The sequence below is a fragment of the Propithecus coquereli genome, unplaced genomic scaffold, assembly GCF_000956105.1.
Source record: "Propithecus coquereli isolate 6110/MARCELLA unplaced genomic scaffold, Pcoq_1.0 Scaffold763, whole genome shotgun sequence".
NCBI classification, from domain to species: Eukaryota; Metazoa; Chordata; class Mammalia; order Primates; family Indriidae; genus Propithecus; species Propithecus coquereli.
The window spans coordinates 542097-564322 of record NW_012153763.1 but is presented as its reverse complement, the minus strand read 5'-3'; the positions used below and the strand labels follow the sequence as shown (position 1 = coordinate 564322).

Below are 22226 nucleotides of genomic sequence, written 5' to 3'. Positions count from 1 at the left end.
TTTAGTGGCAACGTAGCCCAGGCGAGGGATCGGCTTTCTTCTCCTCTCTGTGAAAAGAAGAAAACACGGTTGAGGGAAACAGGTGCTGGCGTGAATCCACGGAGAAGCAACGCGAGAGTGAAGCCCCTCTAGAGAGCTGCCCCTCGCCCCCCCACCCTGCCACGTGTCTGGACGCTCCCCGCGTGTGGCCAGCGTGGCCGTCCTCCAGGGATGGCACCTTGTCTCCTGGGGCACGTTTCAGAAAAAGCTCCCCTTTGGGGCCTGCCCTGCCCCCCCGCCCCGTTGCACCTGGAGTTGTGGGGCGTCCAGGGAAGGGGCGTCCGCGTGCTGACAGGTGGCTGCAGAGCACTGGGAGATGGTGTGAAGAGTCAGTCGACACTGAGAAATTTCATCTTTGCTTATTTCTTTTTTCTCTGTGTTTCTCCCTCCAGGAAGCTCAGGTGACGGTAGAATGTGCCATACCCCAGAAATTCCATCGCTCTGTCATGGGCCCCAAAGGTTCCCGAATCCAGCAGATTACCCGTGATTTCAACGTTCAGATTAAATTCCCGGACAGAGAGGAGAACCCAGGTGGGTCCCGGTCGGCCTGCGCTCACCGTGGGTTGTGGTCCCTCCCCACGTGAGGGGCCACCGCGCACCCTGGCGGGACCCTGGCCTGCCTCTCTGCGTGACGCCGTCCGCGTATTCAGGGGGCTCCAGAACTTCCGGTCACTGCCTTGGTCTCTGAGAGATGGGCCGCGTCCGTTACTCTCAGGGTGACAAGGTGCCCTGGTGTGTCCTGGGGACACGTGGCGACAAGACGGGTGAAGGAGGCATGCGGCATCTCGCCCCAGGAAGTCCCCGACGTTCAGTTCCAGTAGCTCCCGTGACGTCACTTGCATTGAGCGTGTGATGAGGTCTCATAAGCCCCGTCCAGAGCGGCCGCCTGTCTCCACACTCCGCTCTGTGGGGTGTGTCCCCTGGGAGGTCGGTCAGCGTGACCTTCGACTGGTGGGGGGGCACCATCTGGGTGGCTGGCGGCTCTTCTAGAACTGCCTGTCAGCTCTGGGTTCCCTCCGTGTGACCCGGTCCTGCGTGTGACAGAGAAGACAGATGGGAGCCAGGAGGGGTCGGCGGTCAGGCGGGGGGGGACCCGACCCGTGGGGTGCAGGGCCGGTCCCCTCCCTCCCCTGCCGGCCTTGTGCGTGTGGAATGACGGGCGCGTGCCCCTCTGCGTGTACGTCCCGGTCGATCTGTCAGATCTGGCAGGTGACGCTGCAGCCTGCTGAGTTCTCTCTGTCCCGTGTCGTGACATCGGGGAGCATGTCACGCGCAGCCTGTCAAGCCTCTGTGTCCCTGAGGACACAGCCTCTTTTAAGAAGGAAACTGCTACCGACGAGTCCATACTGCACACTATTGATGTTTCGTGCTCGAACAGTCGTCGTAAACGCTCATTTCTGTGTGCTCTCACAGCAGAGAAAAGTGGCACGGAGCAGGTCCTGTGTGCCCGCCGTCCAGCCACCCCTCCTGTTTGCACGCACTTTCTTCGCGTCCTTCGAGTGGGATTCTTAGACACGTCCCTTTGTCAGTAGTGTTTTCTAAGGACAAGGGTTCTTCCGTCGCGGCGCCTGCGTCAGAGTCAGACCTACTGTGTGACACGATCGTCCAGTCTGTAGTCGCCGCTCAAATTGCCAGTTTTCAAAGCATCCTCCAGAGCCCCGCCCCCGCCCTGGGGCCGCGGTTGCTCTGGGCAGATGTGTCTGTCTTCCCCCTCCCACGTGCATTGTGTGGACTCGAGGACTGCCTCACTCCGTGGGTGGACGTGACTTTGGCGTGTGTGTTGGGGCACGTGGTCTCCCTGCGTGGCTCTGGGAGCCCCTCGGCAGCGTCTGTGTCCTGTCGACGCCCCTCTGCCCTCGGGCTCCGCCCTGTTTTCTGGCGTGAGGGGCTGGCGCGGGTTTGTCGTGGCGTCTCCTTTACGAACCCTCTTAGATCTCTGAAACCCCTCTCTGCCGCCTTCCCTGAGCGGGCTCACCTGTGCTCCCGGCCCCACAGTCAGGCCCCACAAACGCAGTGGGTCCGCGTTGTGTTTCTCTGTGAATCAACTTGTTCAACCGCACTCCATCCTCTGCCATGGTTGCTGTTAGCTCCATTTCAAAGTGGGGACGTGAGACGCAGGGCACAGCCTCCTGCACGGCCCGCGGTGCCCACCCGGGCGTGGGAGCCCCTGCCCAGACTGGGAACTCCCACGGGACTGGCTGGGTCTCCCGCCCCTTCACCACCCAGCACGCAGTAGGTGCTTGACAAACGCATCCTGAGCAAACCACGGGGTGTCTGGAGCCGTTGTCAGCTGTGCCTCTCCCCCTTTCTCCCCAGTCCACAGCCTGGAGCCCATCGTCCAGGAGAATGGGGATGACGCCGGGGACGGGAGGGAGGCCAAGGAGGCTGAGCCCGGCTCGCCAAGGAGGTGCGACATCATCGTCATCTCTGGCCGGAAGGAAAAGTGTGAGGCTGCCAAGGAGGCCCTGGAGGTGTGTTTGGCCCCTCCCTGCCCTCCCCTCGGGGCCTCAGGGGCCAGTCAGCAGTGGGCCGGGGGTGGCCTGGGTGGCGGACTGGCCGGGGCCAGCCGTGTGGGTCTGGGTCATCTGGTGTGAACGCCGGCTGGCCATGCTCAGCCGCACGGGGCCTGCGGAGGCCCCTTCTGTGGACGGCTGCATGGGGGGCAGCCCCGTGGGCCCACGCAGGGGGGGCTGTGAAGGGTCTCATTGGCAGTGGTCTGAACGTGGCCTCCGTCCTCAGTTTACCACTCTGTGACATGCGGCTATGACCAGGCCTAGCTTGGGCTTGTAAAGATGAGCCGTTGCGCAGCGAGTGCTGAGCGCTGCCCGTGCGCCGGGTGCCGGTCCGCGTGCGGCAGCACCGAGCTGTGCTGAGCTCTGCGTAGAGGTGCAGAGAGACGGACCACACGCAGGCTCGTTCTGTGTCAGTGACGCTGAAGGCTGCAGATGTTGATGGAGGTGAAGTGGCGGACCCTGAGGTGTCCTGGCGCCACACGGCTGGCGTCACTGTCCTCCGTGCTCAGAGCCCAGCCATGACCATCTTCCCTGCAGGCATTGGTTCCTGTCACCATCGAAGTGGAAGTGCCCTTTGACCTGCACCGATACGTCATTGGGCAGAAGGGAAGCGGGATCCGCAAGATGATGGACGAGTTTGAGGTAGACCCTCTCCTTGGATGCCGCGTCCCAGGGTGGGAGCTCTCATGTCTTGTCCTCTCCCGGGTGCGGAAATCCTCTGTGGGCCGCCGCTCGGTCTGTCTGGTGGACACCGTTCCCTCCCCGCCCCATCTGTGGGCCTGGTTGTCAGGTCGGCCCCGTCTCCACGCAGGTGAACATACACGTCCCAGCGCCCGAGCTGCAATCTGACGTCATCGCCATCACGGGCCTCGCTGCGAATTTGGACCGGGCCAAGGCAGGGCTGCTGGAGCGCGTGAGGGAGCTGCAGGCCGAGCAGGAGGACCGGGTGAGCGTGGCGCGGCCCTCAGCCCCAGGCACGCTTGAGGATCTGGGGGGATTTTAAAGACGCCAGTGTCCCGGGAACGAGAGGGCGGCCGGAGGGGAGACCAGGCAGTGCCAGGTGCAGGCAGTGTCCAGAGGGCTTGCTGTGGGCTGGGCTCAGGGCACGACGCCGTTCTCTTTTTAATGGAAAAGTGACAAAAGTTGGGCTTCGGGTAAAGGTAGAGGTTGGGGGCGACCCACTGACCTCTGCAGCGCAGGGGGTCTCAGGCTGAGGTGCCAGGAAGTAGGGGTGAGGCTGGCGTGGGAAGGATTGTGCGGGTGGGGTGCTGCTCTGCACAGGGAACTTGAGGCATGGGTGCTGGGCGTGGCCGTTCACCTCGGGGCATAACTTTCCCTCTTTCCATCCGCGTGTCATCGGGGGAAGGGGCAGAGCTCAAAAACCTGCTCACCACTGAACGGCCCCGTGGGCGTGGGGTTCTGTCCTCTGACCCCCTTGGCACTTGGTTGCCAACGTCTGTGCCCTGGAAGACCCAGGAGGTTGGTTTATGCTCACTGGTCAGATCCTGTTTCACAGATGCGAGAGCAGGGCCCCGAGCCGCGGGCCTCACTGCCCTGCCCCCAGTCCCTGAGCCCAGTCCCCCCCAAGTTACCGTCCGAAACCTGGCAAGAGCCCGTCTTGAAGGGTTTCTGTGCCTGGTGTGGAGGGGCCGGGTCTCCTGGTTCTCAGTGTTAGCAGCGACTGAGGGTGGTGGGGTCAGACTAGAGAACTGTCCCTGTTCTAGAGCTTCACAGAGAACCGGGGCGTCTCCCTGTGGTTTCTCGGGTGACAGCAGGTGTGTTGTGGGGCCGAGATGGGGCGGGGACCAGCGCTGTGCCCTCTGCCTCATTCATGTGTTTCCTTTGTAGGCTTTACGGAGTTTTAAGCTCAGCGTCACTGTGGACCCCAAATACCATCCCAAAATTATTGGCAGAAAGGGGGCAGTGATCACCCAAATCCGCCTGGAACATGATGTGAACATCCAGTTTCCCGATAAGGATGATGGCAGCCAGGTGAGAGTGACCCCCCAGGTGGGTGCCACGTTGGGGCACTTTGTTGGCCTTTGCCCTGCTTGGGGAATGGTGACCAGGCAAACTTTGGTGACGCCCCCAGATGTGGGGGGACAGCCACGGCAGGTCTCCGAAGAGCTGATTTCAGCTCAGCCGAGTCTTGGCATTTGCAGGTGGGAGCGGCGTCCCCAACACCACGTGTCGTCTGGGGGCTCAGGGTGTTTCTCTCGTGCCTGCAATTGGCGGGAGCAGGGGCTGCGGCTGGTGCCTCCTGAGCAGTCGGGCCGACGGGTGCGGTTTGCTCACCGTCACCTGGGCCTCTGCGCCCCACAGGCAGGCCGTGCACACGAGACATCCACCTCCTGCCCTCCCGCCTCCGGCCGCACTCGGAGGAAGGTGAAAGGCACCCCCTGGCCGCCCACAGCCCGTCCTGCCTCAGCCCTGCTCTCGGGCTCGGAGGCGTGCGCTGGGCTCCCTCCCTCGGTGTGGCCTCTGCAAGGTGGCCCCAGTGTCAGTGGGGACCCTGAAGACCCCCCGGGCACAGGCTCCCCCAGCTCTGGCTGCCCTGCTGAGGGCCTGCCTGCTGTGTGTGGGTGGCCATGGCCTTGCACGTGCTGGGAGCCCACGAGCCTTGGTGGCCGCGGTCTCTCCGGCCACTGGAAACAGCACTGGACCCTTTGGCCCCACCACGTCCCTTGCTCACGCCATGGTGGTCCCCTGCCCGCTTCACCCGTGTCTCCCAGCCCGTTGCTGCCCTTCGGTCTCTGAGTCACATGGTTCAGAAACTCGGCCGGGCCTGGAGGGGCTGCGTGCAGCGTCCTCCCCCGTCCTGGCCCCAGGTACCTTCGTCGGCACGATCCTCTCGGTCTGCGGAGCTCGGCGCTCTGAGACCCTTCACGCCCACCTGGCGTTTCTTTCCGCTCTCCCAAGTCCTTGTCAGTTTTTAAAGTCACCGTTCAGTGTTGAGACTCGTTCAGCCGATGTTCCCTGAGTCCAGCAGAGCAGGACACTCAGACGTCTCGTCACTCAGATTTCTCTGGGGCTTACGCTTCTGCCTCCTCCTGCGCGCTTTGCTTCTGTCTGCGCGGCACGTCCCCAGCCATGCCCTGCTGTCTCCTGGGTTTCCTCTGCGCGTCTGTTTTTTTACCAGGCGTTTGTCCTTGTTCTCGAGTGCCCTCGTGGTTTTTGCTCTTGCATCGTGGGTGCTGTTTTCTCCCGTCCCGGAGGTTGTGGGTCACGGTTGTCTTGTCGCGTTTCCGGCCATCTGCCCCCGTTGTGTTTGCTCCTTCCGCGTGTGGTGTGGGAGCCTGTCCGTCTGTCCGTCTGGGGCGAGACAGGACTGAGCAGGTGGGGGCTCCGAGTGGGGGGGGCATGCGTGGGCTGTGGGACGCCGGCCGGTCAGTCTGCGACACCAAGACGCCTCCAGACCACAGCCGAGGGGCTGAGGGGCCTTTGCACTGTCGTCCCTGACCCTGTGCCCACGTCCCGGAGCCCAGAGCGCTCACCTGCCAGCGTCTCCTTTGTCTCGCTGGGCAGGTGTCCTTCGTGGTCCTGGGACTGACTGTCTTTTCGGGGGGGGGGGGCAGGACAGGGCGGGAGTGAAGGGACATTGCTGACCTGTCTTTCCAAATCAGCCGCCTGCCGCCGCTTCCAGCTCCTTTCTCTGCCGAGCTGCGAGGGGCTGCCAGGCGCCAGCCGCGTGCACCCGTGCTTCCTGCTGGGCCGGCACCTCTTGCCTCTGTGAATGCCCCGGAGACACCCACTTTTCTGACTGCACGCTCCTTTTTTAGCCCCAGGACCAAATTACCATCACGGGGTATGAAAAGAACACGGAAGCTGCCCGGGATGCTATATTGAGAATCGTGGGTGAACTCGAACAGATGGTTTCCGAGGATGTTTCGCTGGACCACCGTGTTCACGCCCGCATCATCGGTGCCCGCGGCAAAGCCATTCGCAAAATCATGGATGAGTTCAAGGTGAGCCCTGAGCCGGGAGGCCCAGCAGGTGGCACCCCCACGCTCCCGGGCACTGCCTGGCGTTCTGCGGTCCCCTTGCGTAGGCTCCTGGCCACACAGGGCCAGAAGGTGGGGTGAGGGCACACCCTGGCGCTGAGAAGGGGAGGCCAGGCCCCCCGTGGTCGGCACAGACACGGCGACACACCCGGCGGTGGCTGCGGAAGGCGGCACCCTGCGGGGGCCATCGGGAGGGCAGAGCCGGCCGTCACCTGACAGGGTCCTCTGTGAGGTGAGTTTCCCACGAGAACACACAGCCGGCGCCTGGCCCGCTTTGTCTTCCGAGGCCAAGGTGCTGCTGGCACGCGCCCGTCTGGCTCGGTGACGAGGGAGACTTGCTGGAAGGAACGACTCTGGGTTTTGATCAAGTCAGAGGGAAAGCGCCTCACTAGACGCAGACGCACAGTGGGACCCTTTGGGCCCCTCAGCCACCTCTGCGCCTTCCAGGTGGACATCCGCTTCCCGCAGAGCGGGGCCCCAGACCCCAACTGCGTCACTGTGACGGGGCTCCCCGAGAACGTGGAGGAGGCCATCGACCACGTCCTCAACCTGGAGGAGGAATACGTGAGTGGGGGGTGCGGGGCGAGGCGGGGGGCGGTGCCCGCGCGGCCTCCCCTGGCGCGCTAAGGAAGCGCCCGTGCCCGCAGCTGGCCGACGTGGTGGACAGCGAGGCGCTGCAGGTCTACGCGAGGCCCCCGGCCCATGAGGAGTCCAAGGCGCCGTCCAGAGGCTTCGTGGTGCGCGATGCTCCCTGGGCCGCCAGCGGCAGTGACAAGGTCAGGGGGGCGGGGCCAGGCGCGGGGGCGGCGGCTGCTCTGGAAGCTGTCCGGGGTCGGGAGAGCGGCCCCTGCTGAGGCTCCGCCCCCTCCCCGCGCAGGCTCCGGACATGAGCAGCTCCGAGGAGTTTCCCAGCTTTGGGGCTCAGGTGGCCCCCAAGACCCTCCCTTGGGGCCCCAAGCGATAATGATCAGAAGCAGAACCTCCAGCCTGCTGACCCGAACCCGGCCACGCGACGGTTCACCTCGTCCGACCCAGCGGCTGGACCCCCGCAACTTGTCGACACGCTCCCCTTCCCGAGGTCTCGCAGCGAAGCCTGGCGCGGCCGGCGCTGTGCGGCTTCTCTGGGGCCCGGTGGCTCCGCTCAGGACGTCTCCCCGACACTGGGCTCTGGGCCTCCGCGTTTCAACACTAATAAGCAAAGGTAGCCGGCGTTTTCGTGACGAGATGACAGACTCCAGCTTCTGGTCCACCCAGCATGTCGGCCGCCACTCTGCCGTCGTTGCGGGAGCTCTGCAGCTGTGGCTGGGAGTCGACTTCCTGTGTCATGACCTCAGGAAATAAATTTCCTTGACTTTATAAAAGCCAAAACGTTTGCCCTCTTCCTTTCCCGCCACCTGCAGTCAGCGCCTCGCCTGCCTGGCAGACACCTGGCGGGGGCGGGCGCCGTCCCGGAGCTGGGCCAGGCGCCAGAGGGCGACTCGGGTCCTCGGACGGCCCCGACTTCACCTGCCTTGGGGTCTGGAAGCGCCAGGTGTCTTCGCCCCCACGCCTCAGCCCAGGTCTGGTGAGCGAAGCCTGGAGGTGAGGTCGTGCGGGTTGTCCTGTGCCATCCGGGTCCCCTGTGAATGTCATGGTGCCTGCTGTCACCTGAGACGCGTGGGGCGGGGAGGGGGCAAATGGCCTTTAGGGCACAGCTGGGCTTGTTTTCACGCCTGCGGCTCCCTGTGCCCCGCCCTAGACGCCGAGTGTTCAGCCGCCTTCTTCCTACCTCAGCGTCGTGGTGGTTGTGCCACCCCAGCACTTGTCTCTTGACGTAGACGCTCCTGGCGGTCGTGGGTTTGCCGTGGAGCTGGTGGCGAGTGCCCCGTGCGGGGCTCCAGGCTGTCGCCCGCCCTCGACCCCCACTGGGTCTGTGGCGCGTAGGCCAGTCCAGAGTGGGGTGCGTCCTCCTCCCCCAGGCCACCGGGGTGCTGCGCACAGCCCCGAGGGACAGGTCCCGGGCTGTTGGCCTGGAGAGGCGGCTTCGTGGTCTTGGGGTGGAGAGAGGAAGTGACTTGGTCTGGACCAAGAGGGGGAGCAGAGTGAGGCCTCGCCACGGTGCCGACAGCCCTGCGTCCTAACAGGGTCCCGTCTTCCTCGCGTTCGCGGCAGGAATCCTGCGTGTCAGATGCCAGCCTTGGCGTGACGAGGCATCCCCAGCTGGCATGGCTGAAGTGTGCCGTGAGAGAAAGGTGGTCCCACACCGAGGCAGCCGTGTCATTCGTGAGGGCCAAGGATGGGGTCCTAGTCTCTGAGTCATCTGGTCTTCCTGCCGCTGTCCCCCAGCGATGACAGGGCCACTGGCGAGTTGCCCTGTCCCTGGTACAAGTCCCCAGAGAGCGGGCTCGTGTCGGGGTCCTGCGGTCCTTCCCTGGGGCAGTTGCTCTGCCTGACAGGCGACCCACGGCGTCCCGCTGCGGAGTCGCTCACGCTGGGTCGTCTCCGGGCTCTGGACTCCTGAACAGACCGGATTGCTCAGCCCGCGGCCGCCGCCAGTGGCCTGGGGAGTCCCCAGGCGCCCAAGCAGCCTCCGAGTGCCGGCCGGTGGGAGTGGGAAGTGGGGCGGGAGAGCGTTTCCTTCAGCCTGACAGACGGGTGGCCCTGAAGGAGGGCGTGACGGAGACGAGAAGGCGGGGAAGGCGCCTTTGCCCTTCCCAGGAGCCGCCCCTCCCTCCCGCTGCGTGAGTCTGGGGACGTTCCCGTCGGCCAACTTGCCTCCCTCCCGCCCTTCCGGCTCCCACTAGTGTCTGTCCCCAAGTCTCCCTCGGTGTCCAGCAACGTCTGGCCCCTCCCCTCCCAGAAAAGGCAGATGCAATGCTGAGTGTCTCAGATGCTGGCCCTTCCCTGGTCTCGGCGGGGGTCTCTCTCGCTTTTTGTTGTTGATGACGTTCATGAAACGGCCGTGCCCAGGCCCGTCTCCCTGAAGCTCGTGGTGCCGTCGGGCGCCCTGGGCGGGGGGCGCCCTTTTCCTGCGCCGAATGTCTTCCACGGCGTCCGCCCATAGCCACGTCCATCCCTTGGCCTTAACTTTGGACTTTGGAGATTATGTGCAAACGTGTGTAAGGGCTCATGAATGTGGGTGACACTGGAATTTTATAAATTCTAAAATAAAACCCAAAACCAGGCGTAGTGGCTGAGACTCACGTGTCCTCGTTGCTGTGGCTCCCGTGGTGACGGGCAGCTCCCGTCCTTGCTGTCGTTCTGCCGGCGGCCCTCAGGAGAGGGCGGTTCAGTGCCCTCTGGAGCCACGTTAGGCAGGAGCCAGTGGTGGCCCCAGGTGGCCTCCTGTTCTCCGGTCCCCACCCAGTGGCAGCACCTCCCCTTTTGAAGCAGCGCAGGTGACGCCCACTGCTTCCTCCGCTCGGGTTGTCTGATCGTCTTCGTGGGCAAACCTCAGCGGCGTTCCCGGGAGAGGCTCCGGCACCCAGGCCGGGGTGGGGGTGCGGAGCGGCGGAGCCCCCGCAGCCCGCGTGGGAGAAGGCGCCATGAGGAGGAGCGCGGAGCAGGGCCCGGCATCCGCACTGCTGAGGGCGGGCTGGTCCCCAGCGGGGAGACGGTTGGCAGTTCCGCTTGCAGAGATTCACGGGCGCTCGTGAAATGACCCCAGGCCAAGAAGGAGACAGCCCAGCAGGACGGGCCAGTCGAGCATCTCCCGTGAGGAAGCGCACAGCCCGCGGCGGGAGGAGCCGCTGAACGCGCGGTTGCGGTGTCCGGTGGAAGGAGTGAGGCGCGGACGTGGATTCCGTGGTTCCGTGCCTGGCGTGGTGGCTGCACTGCGTGGGGGAGGGGCCCGGGGGAGGGGCTGGTCACAGTACTGTGGTCACCCGGAAACCTGCCAGGGTGTGAACTGAGCATTTTCTTGTGTTTCAATAAATTTATCTTAAAATCTTGTAAGAAGCAACAATAAAAATAACCGGCAGGAAACGCTTGGCGTTTGCGATAAAGGCTTTGCCTAGTGAAGGCGCCTGCCGAGCGGCTCCCTCTCCGTGGTAGGAGCCCGGCTCGCGGCACCCGGCAGGAGCATGCGGGCAGCGCGGCCCGGTGTCCTGTGTCCCCGCTGAGAGAACCTGAACGCGGGCGGCGAGCGGCGCTCGACAGGCAAAAGAAAGGCCAAAGCGAGCGCGGCGCCCTCTGCCCGGCGTCACTGAGCGTTGGACGGTGTGTGGCGAGGATGTGGCTTGGAAAGAGGCCTTTTCTGGGGACGAGTTTGGTGCTTTGCATCAAAGCACTTTAAAAACTGCATATCCTGGACACTGGAGTTCGGCTTCTAGAACCGGACCCTAAGGCTGCGGTCCCCAACCTGTGGGCCGCGGACCTGAACGGAAGGGAGGGCTTCAGCTTCGTCTGTGTTTACAGCCTCGCTCGCGCCACGCGCAAGCCCTGCCGCCGCCCCGCCCCAGTCTGTGCGAAAGTCGTCTTCCGTCCGGCCAGGCCCCGGTGCCAGTAGGGTGGGGACGGCTGCCCTGAGGAAACAGCAGAGATGGGCACAGACGCGTTTGAGGACGTTCGTCCCAGCACCTGCGTCGGCAGAGAAGGGAGGTCTTGTCCCCGTGGTAAGAGGACAGCTAAGTTAGGAATTGCGGGTGGACGACAGCCGCCAACCACGCTGCGGGAGCAGGCAGGTGGGAGAGGTTTGTGCGGCTGGTCGGACAAACGGACGGACCTGTCCTCCCACCCAGTCCGGGAACAACTGCACACGAACATGCAGAGCAGCTTTGCAGTCGGAGCTGCCGGACGTCTCGGGGGCTCACTCTCCTCTCGAGTTCTCTACTTGCACTAGTGAGGGGTCAAAGCGTCATCCACAAACCTTCCCGTCTGGGTGCTGCTGCGTGCCAGGCCCCGGGGGGCGGGTGACCCTGGCCCGGCGGCCGAGACAGCGGACGTGGCAGTGAAGAGCGAGTGTGCCGGGCTCCTCCGGTCTGACGGCCACGGCAGGAAGGCGCAGGTGCTGCCAGAGGCTGTCGATGGCGGCTGGGGCGCAGCGGGCGGGCCAGGCTCCAACAGTCGAGCCACGGGGACGGGTGCGCTGAGAGGGCTCGCTTGACGGCCCGGCCCCACGCGCTGCGCCACTCGCAGGACAGCAGGCAGAGGGCACAGAGACGGAGGGTGACGGGAAAGTATTTTCAAACAGGACACCGACGATACCTTTAGCTGGGTGGGGTTCCAAAGGGGCCCCACGGTGGCCGATGCCTTACTTTCTAGATGTGACAGTCCAGTAGGTCTGTCTTGTGCAGACGACATCATCCTCCTCTCACCGCGGGACGTGCCAGTCTGACCTCCCAGCCGCCCAGCAGATCTCTGCCCTGCTGGAGCCACACGTGGCTTTCTTGCTGTTTCAGGGTGAGTGATCGGTCACCTTGTCACCCTCTGGCATCTTGCGTTTCTGTCACGTGGTAAAGATGTGACATTCATGTTGCGCTCCATGGAAAGCATTTCCAGGGCCAACTTTGTCGGAAAAGAAAAAATAAAACAGAAATCTTGAAAATTAAAAATACAGTCATTGAAAAAAAGTCCCTCGACGAGTGGGACAAACTAAGCTGGCCTGGACACAGCAGGAGAGAGGCTGTGGGGACTGGAAGGCAGTTAGGAGGAAATCACCCGAGTGCAGCAGCGAGAGCCAGACAGACAGACAGACGCACGAAAGGCTCCGCTAGAGTCTCCTGGGGCTCCGCGAGGAGGACAAGAGAGAAGCACTGTTTGAAGGAATAAAATGGAGACCTTCCCAGAACACTCTTCAGATCAATAGCACATTCTGAGTCTTAGTGAGGTGCTTTTTAAATGGATTCTACCTTGACTGATGCCTGTTAGTGAAACAAATCAAGGAAAATGAGAAAAAAAACTTAAATGCTACGAATGCTTTCAACCAGAAAAACCGAATCACAAAAGAATAGTATTTCCAAAGACCTGAGCTTTTGTTTTGCAGAGATAGGGTCTTGCTATGTTGCCCAGGCAAGTCTCAAACTCCTGACCTCAAGCAGTCCTCATGCCTCAGCCTCCCAAAGTGTTGGAATTACAGGTGTGAGCCACTGTGCCTGGCTGGCAAATAACTTTTAACCTAGAATTTTATACCCGCCATTTGAAGGACCAAAATACGTAAAGGTTATTTTCATACATACAAAAACTAAAAGCCCATCAGATACACACCCTTACTGAAAGAACTGTTAAAGGATATACTTCAGCAAGAAGAAAAATGAGCTCAGAGGGAAGGCGATGTAGAAGAGATGACTGTAACCACGGAACTTAACAAAAGACACCAGTAACTTTGATGAACAAATGTTTTGTGAGTGTTTTTATGTAAAAGTAAAACTCTGTGTAACAGGAAGATGGAGCGGTCGGTGCTCAGTAGGTGTGTCCTCGCTTTGCCTGCAGAAAGGAGACAAAACTGAATTCATTTCAGGCTTTGTTAGCAGAATGTGTGGTTAAGAACGTGTGCCAAAGGACGGTAACCCTTAAAATAGTAGAGATATGTGCCAAGAGTTCTAAACGAGCAAAAAAAGAAATGCAGAACGCTCTGACCCGTCCCCCAGAAGTCAGGCGAGGAATGAAGAGGAGCGGCAGGGAAAGCGAGTGTCCTCTAAGAACACGCACAGCAAACCCTGACAGACCCACGTGAAGAAACGCACAGCCGGGTATTTCTGAGCAGACTAACTTAGCTCCATCGGAACCTGGCAGGGAACCTGCGCCGGGAGGCCTGGCCGCAGCTGTGTGTCCAAGAGCTGTCGCTCTGAGAGGGGCTCGGCGCGCAGACACCCCACTCTCCCCTCGCCTGCGGGCGGAGCAGACAACGCCCGCCAGTCGCCCGAGCACCTGAGCTCTGCCGGGCAAGGCCGGTGACAGGGACAGGTCTGGGCTCCTCCCAGGGGTTCGGGCCAGCCCTGGCAGGGTCTGGCTATGCTGCACCTGCGTCCCGGCCTCCCCTGCACCTTCTCCCTCTGGGACTCTCTCTGTGGGAGGACAGAGGCCACTGTCCCAGGTCACGGGTTGGCAAAACGGGGCAAAGAGTGAGAGGCCTGGGCGGGGAGGGAGGTGGGATCTGGGGGCCAGCGCTGCCGAGGTCTCAGGGAGGCAGCCGGGCCCCCGCTGTCCACAGGGTGTGCGGCGGGAGCCACGCGAGGTCGGGAGGGACGGCTCTCGCCCAGCCCCTCTTTTCCGATGAACCGAGGCCCAGAGAGGCAGAGCTGCGAGCCCAGATAGCCGGGCCCCGCTCGGCTCTGACATCCAGGGCCAGGACTGGGGGCTCTGGGTCCCCAAGGGTTTTGGGTCACCCGGCAGCCCCACCCTTGCCCAGTCCCCGCCGTGGTGAGCAGGCAGAAGGGACGGGGACAGAGGACGCTCCAGCCACAATGGCCCCTAGAGTGACCTGCCCATTCTGGTGGACTCATTGGACAGGTGGGAAAACTGAGGTTCCCTGGGGCTGGGGGTGCCCTGTCCAAAGTCACCCTGAGCATCTGCTGCTTCTGCCACCCAAGGGCTTGGCGAAGATGCCACAGTGCCACCCGGCGTCCCAGGGCATTTGGGGTGCCTAACGGGCCAGGGGTGCCTGCTCAGCCCCCTGGAGTCCGTCTCCCCACCTTCCTCCCTGTGGCCCATGCAGCACGACGGGTTCCCGCCTGGCACAGTGGCTTCTGGAAGAGGCCTCCCAGCCGGGTCTCCGCAGCAGAGTCCGGCCGGCACCATGGCAGAGGGCCGGGAGGGGCCCTGTCCTTGGGACCCTGCCCAGGCGGTCGCGGCCTCGAGTGCACTCGCCTTGCCTGGCAATTGGGCCCCGGAAGCAGGCGGGCCAGGCAGGGCGAGGCACCCCCAGCTCCTGGAATAGGATCTATCTCTGTTTGGCAAGGGGGGGGCTCCGAGCTACACACACAGGAACCTGCTGCACGCGGGGGCGGCCGTCCTCCTGGTGCCTTCTTTGTTTAGGGATTTCAGCGGCAGCATCAGCTGTCATGGCTGCTGCCTCGGAGCGTTAGCAGGAGGTGGAATTCAGCAAGGACAGCCCCAAGCGTCACCTCTGCCTGGAGCCCCACCAGATGAGCCCAGCAAGCTCCGTTTGCATGGGGGGAAACTGAGGCTCCCTGAGGTTATTACGTAGTGTGTGCTGAGTGGCGGGCCAGGGTTTCACCAGGGCCTGGCACACCAGAAGACCCAGGTGGCAGTGCCAGCTCGACCACTCCCCAGAGTGACCTTAGGCACGTCCCACCAGCCCCTCTCGAAGGGCTGTGGCCCCGCCCCTACAGGAGGAGGGGGCCCAGCGCCTGCATCCCTGGTGAAGGCCTGTCTCCCGGGAGCCCACTCCCCACACGCCCTGCCCTCTGCGCGGCTCCGCCGGCCGGCCTAGGCTCGACAATCTGCCCCCCGGGGCCGTCTTCCGCCTGTTGGAACCCCTTTGGCCAGACCCTCATCCTGGCTGGAGCCGTCCTTTCAGCCCCAAAGCCTCTCTCAGCAGCTGCAGGCCTGGCCCTCCCAGGGAGCCCCGACTTTTGCCCTCGTTGTGCCCCGGAACAGCAGGTAGGTCCCCCGCAGGCAGCTTCCCTCCGTCACGGCCAGCAGAGCCTGGCGCAGCAGCTCCTCGCGCCCTGGGCCTGCGGCACCCGCACAGACCCTGACTTGGCTTCTCGTGCCAGGACCGGGACGAGGAAACCAGGAAGGAGGGAGGGGACGCAGGGTGTGGCCCCGCAGGCCCTGCGGGTGGCGTTAACATGGCAGCTTCAGCCCCATCCCGTGGGGCCCCTGGAGGGCGTCTTCCCAACCCGATGCAACCGCGCCCTCCTGCCCTGCTCATTCCCTTGGTGGCAGAGTGGCTGTGGTGGCCCCGGGCTCTCTGCCCAAGACCTTCAGGACAGGCTGCCGGGGGAGCCCGGTGAGGGACGTGTGCACGCGCTCGGCCTAAACGGCGCTCACTGGGGAACCCCTTCCAGCGCTCACTGTGTACAGTTCCGGTTGTGTCGACGTCAAGTGGTGGCATTTTGGGGGAACGGAGGGAAGGGAGGAGGGAAACGGCTACGGCCAGCAGAGGTGCCTTGTTAGGGTCCAGGAGCCGGCAGGAGCCGGGCCAGGAATCTGCTACACAGGCTCTGCTTGGCTAAGCTTCGTCCGCCAGCGTCGGCACGTGCAGGAACATATTTGGTGGGTCGACCAGGGCTCCAGCACCGTGCCCGCACGGGGGCTGTGCGGGGCGGCCGGCCAGGTCGAGGGTGGCTGTGTCGCAAGCAACACACCCGGCCCTGGGGCCTGCAGCGCCGGCTTTCTGCTGCCCGTCTGCGGGGCTGCCGCCTGGGCTCGCTGCCCGCCCGGCGATGCTCCTCCCGGGCTCGCTGCCCTCTGGCGCCCCTGAACTCCAGCGCCTTCCCGGCCTGTGTTCCTGCTGGGATTCCTGCCTCGTGTCCTTTGTGGGATTTCGGGATAGCAAGCCCTGCCCGGTTCAAACACTGCAAACGTCTCCCGATCTGCTACTTATTGTCTTTGTTCAGGTGTTCTTTGTTCTACAGAAAATTTTGCATAATTTCACATAAATGAATGCATCAAAATCTTGGCCGGGCGCGGTGGCTCACGCCTGTAATCCTGGCTCTCTGGGAGGCCGAGGCGGGCGGATTGTTTGAGCTCAGGAGTTCGAAACCAGTCTGAGCAAGAGCGAGACCCCATCTCTACTAAAAATAGAAAGAAATTGGCTGGACAACTAAAAATATATAGAAAAAATTAGCTGGACATGGTGGCGCATGCCTGTAGTCCCAGCTACTCGGGAGGCTGAGGCAGAAGGATCACTTGAGCCCAGGAGTTTGAGGCTGCTGTGAGCGAGGCTGACGCCACGGCACTCTAGCCCGGGCAACACAGTGAGACCCTGTCTCAAAAAAAAAAAAAAAATTTTGTCTTACGGTTGTGCTGTGAGGATCTTAAAATGCTCTTCCCCACTCCTAGCTCACACCTACTTTCCCGCGTGGTTTGCTATTTTGTGTTCTATCGTTCCGCCCTGCGTACGACCTCAGGTAGGGACAGTGGCAGCTTCCCCGAATAGCGCACCACCGTGCCAGTACCGCCCAGGACCGCGTCTGCTCCCGCCCCGCCCCGCCGGGCACCATCGGCAGCTCAGTCCCTGCCCAGGTGCCCCCAGGACCGGGCTGGCGCCGTGGGGCTCGGGCCCCCACAGGGTCTTCCCTGTGAGTTCGCAGCTCTCGCGGTCGGGTGGGAAAGCGCCTCTCCCGCCTCCTTTCCAAAGCCGACTGGTCAGGATAGGACTTTTTTTCCGTATAAACTTTACAACATAGTGAGTATCTCAAAAATCAAACGGCACTTTTGATTAGGATTGTGCTGGATTCAGCACACCTTCTCTCGTCCTTGCAACATTTCTGTATGTGATTTTCTGGCCTGTTTTGAAAAAGTCTTGCCTCTGCCGCAGGTGCGTTTCCTGCGGGCTGCGCGAGGGCCCGTGTGAGGCCGGACGCGCCCACGTGGCGCCTGCCAGCTCCCTCCGGCCGCGTCCTCCCTGCCCGGGCTCCAGGTTTTCCTGCCTCGTGTGGGCTGGCCTTTCACACCTTACTCTGCTCTGGCAGCCGCTTGCTGCAGACCTGCGTCTCCCTCCTGCCGCGCCAGCGCGAACCCAGCCGGTCCCCCCGCGGGTGCCCCTCACCTCCCAGGTTACAGAAAAGCAGCAACCTTGTGCTTCAGATGCTGGCTGCTCCGTGGGGGCGCATCTTGTATCCCGTTAGGAATCACGTCTAAGCATTTGCGAAAAGCTTCGCGGCACGCTAAGCACGTTCTTTCACACTGGAGTCTTGCTGGCTCTAGTGCTTGCTGCTGCGGCTTTTCCTAAATCGTGTCTCCCTTCGGTTCCTCACTTGGATTCATCCGCTGTTTGGGCGGAGAACCCCTCTGAACAAGGTTTCAGCAAGGGCCCTCAGCTCCTGCATCCTTGTGTGTCTGGAAATGGCTTTCTTTTGTCCGTGGACCTGAGGTGGCTGCTGAGGGCAGAGTCCCAGGGCACGATCTGGGCCACCCCCACCTGTCTCTCCCCTGGGTTTGCTCCTCAGGAGGCAGGTGCTGCCCAGAGTCCGGCCCACAGCGTGTTCTGGCGAAGGTCAGGGTAGGCACGTGGGCGCGACCCCCACCCTCGGACCAGCCGCTGCGACGTCCCCACCTCCCTGCAGCCCCGTTGGGCACACCCCGGCCCCAGGGCAGCTGTGGCGGGACAGAGCAGTCTAGGGCAGCTCCGTCCCGCCAATGTCAGGGACGGAAATGCCCCGGCGACTCAACTCAGAGTGTGGCGAGTGCAACTGAGGAACTGATTTTCTAATTTTGTTTTAACGAATTTAAATTGGAACTGAACGGCTGCGTGTGGCAGCGCGTGGCTCCGGCTGCCATTCTGTGGAGGGGACCTGAGAGACGCCGCCCTGCAGCATTCTATCCAGAGCCCGCGTGTCTGTCACTGCAAATCTTACGTCAAACAGGCCCAGACCACGACGGGGGTGGGGGTGGGGGGGGCCGCGTTACGAGGGGTCAAGGTGAGACCTTTGGAGGACGTCTTGGAAGAGAGGTCACTCGGGCTCGCGTCTGCCGGCCGCGCAGCACAGCCCTGGGCCACGGAGCTTCTCCTCCGCGTGCGGCGGCCGTGGCGTAACTGACAGGCGCACGCGGAAAGCGGTCGCACGCGGCCACCGCCCTCACAGGAGAGCCCCGAGGGCCCCGGCACACGGGGCTGCATCACCTTCTGCCCAAGTTCTCTTTAAACCACGTAACCTTTTCAGAGTTGGCAGCAACTGGTCTAACGGGCTGGAAAACCCCGGCTGCCGCAGAAGCAGCTGCTCCAACCTGCGAACTCTGGCTCGGGGGCCCCCGACCCCGCACCCCCAGTGTGGAAACCTCCTCGCAGCTTCCCAGGCCCCGCGTCCCGAGACTGCCGCGCAGAGGAGGAGACACGTGAACAGCGAGCGAACGCACGTGCCCCGCGCCCTCCGCACGGCTGCAATGACCGCAATCGCCCAGGAGACTGTGGCAAGATTTAATGGTGACGCGTCTCGGACGGCGGGCGGCATCATGCACGGCAGCTGCTGTCGGAGCCCGTTCCCTGCCACTGGGCCTGCGGCTGCCGACACGGCGACGGCCTCGGGAGCAACGGGTGGATTGCAAACCGCGGCTGGGCAGTTCTTCCGAGAGGGGCCAGCTGAGGACGAGGACTCAGAACCGGACGAAGGTGGCGTCGATCTGCCGCACGGAGGGCAGGGCCAGCATGACCTTGCGCCGGTACTGCGGGTCCCTCTGCAGGGGGTTCCGCTCCAGGTACACCGTCTCCAGGCTGCGGGCTCCCTTCAGCTCGTCCAGGTCGCTCCAGCTCTCGAGGAGGTTGTCGTTCATCTGGGAGGACACACGACAGGCACACACGTGAGCACGGCCGTTAGAACCGAACCGCCTGACCGCACACCCCAGGAGCCCCGTGTCTGGGAGGGCCACGGAGGGGCCTCGTCCTTCCCACTCAAGACGGCGAGGTTTGGCGCCGAGTCCTCCCTGGCACCTTGGGAAACCGTCTGTGCCCTCTCGGTACGTCCTGGCCACCTCTCAGCAGCGTCCGAGTGGACTGTCCGCCACTGTGGCGGGGTGACGCGGCGGCACCGCCTGCGTTTCCCGCGGACCAATTCCCAGGGCTTTTCCCAAGGCCGGGACCCCGCGCTGCAGCCAGCGGGTCAGAGGGTGCTCCGCCTAAAACTCGCGACTCTTCTCAAATGACTTCTGCGGTTCCCTCCACCAGGGCGTCCCTGCTGCTGCTCTCAGTGGCGCCAACACCCCGCCACGGCTGACTTCCCACAGCCCCTGCCCTATGCCAGGATGGACAGACGTGACGGGTGGGACTCGGCGGTCCAAGCAGGTTAGCTCTGCCTGGAGGGGACCTGGAAGTTCTCTCTTTTCAGATGCATCCTCGGGACAAGGGCAGAGTGACTCGGACTGCATTCTGTGTGTGATGCACACGCAGCCCACACCTGTCCAGTGGCCGCACGTGGCCCCTGCCAGGACGAACCTGTGGGGCAAACCAGCCACCCGGGCGAGCGCCTGCAGCACCGGGGAAGCCGACAAGCCTGAGCTACGGCCGAGGCGGAAGCGACCGCCTGGCTCCAGACCGCAACGAGCCGGCACAGGCTCAACCCTAGCGCCTGGAGAAGGAGAAAAGCCCCGATTTGTAGCGTCTGGCGATTCCCATGGTGTGACTGTCGCCACCACAGCTGCCCTCAAGCCACCAACTCGACGTCACCGACGGCTGCGCTGTGCAGAGATGGGCGTCAGCTCCAGACAGTGCAGGCTGCAGCGGCACAGCCCGGCGCGGAGGAGCTGAGGACAGATGCGCGGACAGACGCGAGCTGAGGAGCTGCTGAGACCAGGGGTCCGAGCGCCACTTCCAGCCGCGCCCTGAACAGAGACCACGTTTGCAGAGCTGCCGGGACAGGGGCTCTGTTCACGTGTCTGTGAACGCACACCGGGCAGGGGGCAGCAGTGACCGGTGACGGACTTCAGCTCCCCTCACAGAGACGCCGTGACAGGAACTTCCTGCACACGGGACGGGAAGTGGGGGTCAGGGCCAGGCGAACGGCCACTCGGTGCAAATGCCATGGGGGACTCGGGCACCGACGGGCCACGGCGTTGACTCTCCGAGATGACGCCGTCAGCACGGGGCTCTGAGACAGGACCCTGCCTCTGGGCCAAAGTGCTCATGCTGTCACCACGCGGCACCGCGCAGGAGAAATGGCTGTTTCCGCGTGGTCCACTGGGCAGACAGGCGAGGCCCGACACTGTAGCAGGCCCTCGTCCACGTGTGGCTGCCGCAGCGAAGGAACCGGGCAGAGGGGCGACGGTGTGGAGGGAGCGGGCGGGGGGCTCTGCAGGGCTTTTACTCCCCGGTGAGCGGGAGCCTGCGGAGGGTTTTTCTGTTTCAAGAGGATCCCTCTCGCGTGGGGCGCAGACCGCAGGCTCCGCGGGGTGCAGGTGAGGGGCGGCCGGGCAGCAGCAGAGGCGCGAAGGTGCTGGGCGGGCCCTGGAGGTGGAGCAGGGCGCTGGTCTGCGGGCGACGTGCGGGAGAAGCCAGGGACCAGGCGGACTGCAGGGTGCGGGCTGAGGGGCGGGAGGAGGAAGTCTCTGTTCCCTGAGGTCGAGTGAGACGCGGGAGCCTGGAGGGCAGCGCGGCTCGGCTCGGACACGCGTGTCGGGGCAGGCGGACGTCGGCGACGCCGGTGCTGCGCAGGCAGCTTGGCCCAGAAGTGTGGGGTCCGGGAAGGACGCCGGAGCCGGACGTGGAGACACGGCGCAGGTCTGTGGCACTGACCGCTGCGAGACTGGGCCGTGGAGGCTTCCTTGGGAGAGAGGAGCGAGGAGGCTCGAGGCTGAGCCCCAGAGCAGTCCAGCGATTCGCAGGCAGCGCAAACCAAGGAGTGACTCGGGCGACGGAGCGAGAGGGAGGAGGGGTCCTGGGCGCTGCGAGCAGAGAGCACGCGGGGAGAACACGGCGTCCACGCGTCTGCTGGAGGCGGCACGATGAGCGACGAAGGGACGGTGACTCCAGCCACGCGTCCGCCGTGGAGTGACGGCAAAATACCTCGCAGACAGCAGGGCACGGGCACTGGCCACGGAGCGAGTGTGGCTGGTGGCTGAACACCGCGGGCAGTGGGGCAACAGCTCGACTGCAGTGGGTTCAAGGAAGGGGGGGCCGGCCCCTGGCTGTGAGGGGGCGGGGGGGAGGGGAGGCGCCTGCAGCTGGCCCGTGCACCGGAGCAGACGGGAGACGCGGGCGAGGGCAGCTGCTGGGTGACGTCCTTGCGGGGCACAGAGGGGTTGGCCTCTGAGGGCGCAGCCTTCCCCAGCCTCAGGGCGGGCAGAGGGGTGGCTGCAACGTGCAGGAGACTCTGGCAATCGCTCGGTCTTCTCCCCGAAACCAGCAGCAAGGACGCCGGCGGAGGGTCAGGGGAGAGAGGTCACTGGGGAGGGGAAGAGATGCGAAACTGACCTAGCAGAGGAGGGTGCCCGAGCTCAGGGAGCGGAGGACGACTCCGGGCTGTTCAGGCCTCACGTGAGGTTTAAGCTGATGAATGCGGGTGGCGCTGGCAACACCCTTCTTCCCTTCCCGTTCCGTGCAGTTGCTTGGGCTCAACCAGAGTTGGGATTCTTCAGGTGGAAGAAGCCGGGGCTGCGGGGGAGGCCGGGCTCTGTGCACTCGGTGGCTGTCAGTGTTCCTCACAGCTGAGGGGCGGGTGGCTGAAGAGGCGGGTCACTGGCTGCAGGGCCTGGCGGGGCGGGAAACGCGGGAGGAGGTTGCTGAGGGCGTGACTGCTAGGACAGCAGCGGGCCCGGTGCTGGGGAGCGGGCAGCCGGGACTGCCCAGGGCACGGGCCGGCAGCAGGGATCCGAGGAGGGGCAGAAGTCACTGCACTGGTTTTGAAGGTGAGGAGGTCAAGGAGTTACCGGAAAGACCATCTCTGTGACGCTGAAATCACCGAGAATCACAGCCGCCTCAGCGTGGGAGCGAGGGCCGGCGCTAAGGCTTTGCGGAAGGAGAGAGGACGGCTGTGGAGGGTGGGGGTCACTGCAGCTCACAGCACCGGGGCAGGTGGTGACGAGGGACAGAGGGTCTCAGTCCACCTCCAGGTCCTGCGCTAGAACACGATGACAG

The 22226-nt window shown here is 63.6% G+C and overlaps 2 protein-coding genes across 4 annotated transcripts in view; one reads left to right on the top strand and one right to left on the bottom strand.

Annotated features, from left to right (window-relative positions):
* Positions 1 to 334: 334 nt before the first annotated feature.
* Positions 335 to 7937, top strand: LOC105824820 (vigilin-like; the record flags this gene model as incomplete). Its single annotated transcript, XM_012662416.1, has 9 exons — positions 335 to 570; positions 2356 to 2510; positions 3090 to 3194; positions 3364 to 3498; positions 4401 to 4544; positions 6332 to 6517; positions 7001 to 7117; positions 7201 to 7329; positions 7431 to 7937. Coding segments are annotated over 9 exons (1294 nt in total), but the record flags the coding sequence as incomplete, so codon positions are not given.
* Positions 7938 to 18562: 10625 nt separating this feature from the next.
* Positions 18563 to 22226, bottom strand: part of PPP1R7 (protein phosphatase 1, regulatory subunit 7) — a 25805-nt gene continuing 22141 nt past the window's right edge. For all 3 annotated transcript variants that reach the window (XM_012662421.1, XM_012662423.1, XM_012662422.1), the window contains one exon: positions 18563 to 18931. In XM_012662421.1, the coding sequence (XP_012517875.1) occupies positions 18755 to 18931 (177 nt within the window). In that variant the 3' untranslated portion in view covers positions 18563 to 18754. The remainder of the gene's footprint in view (positions 18932 to 22226) is intronic.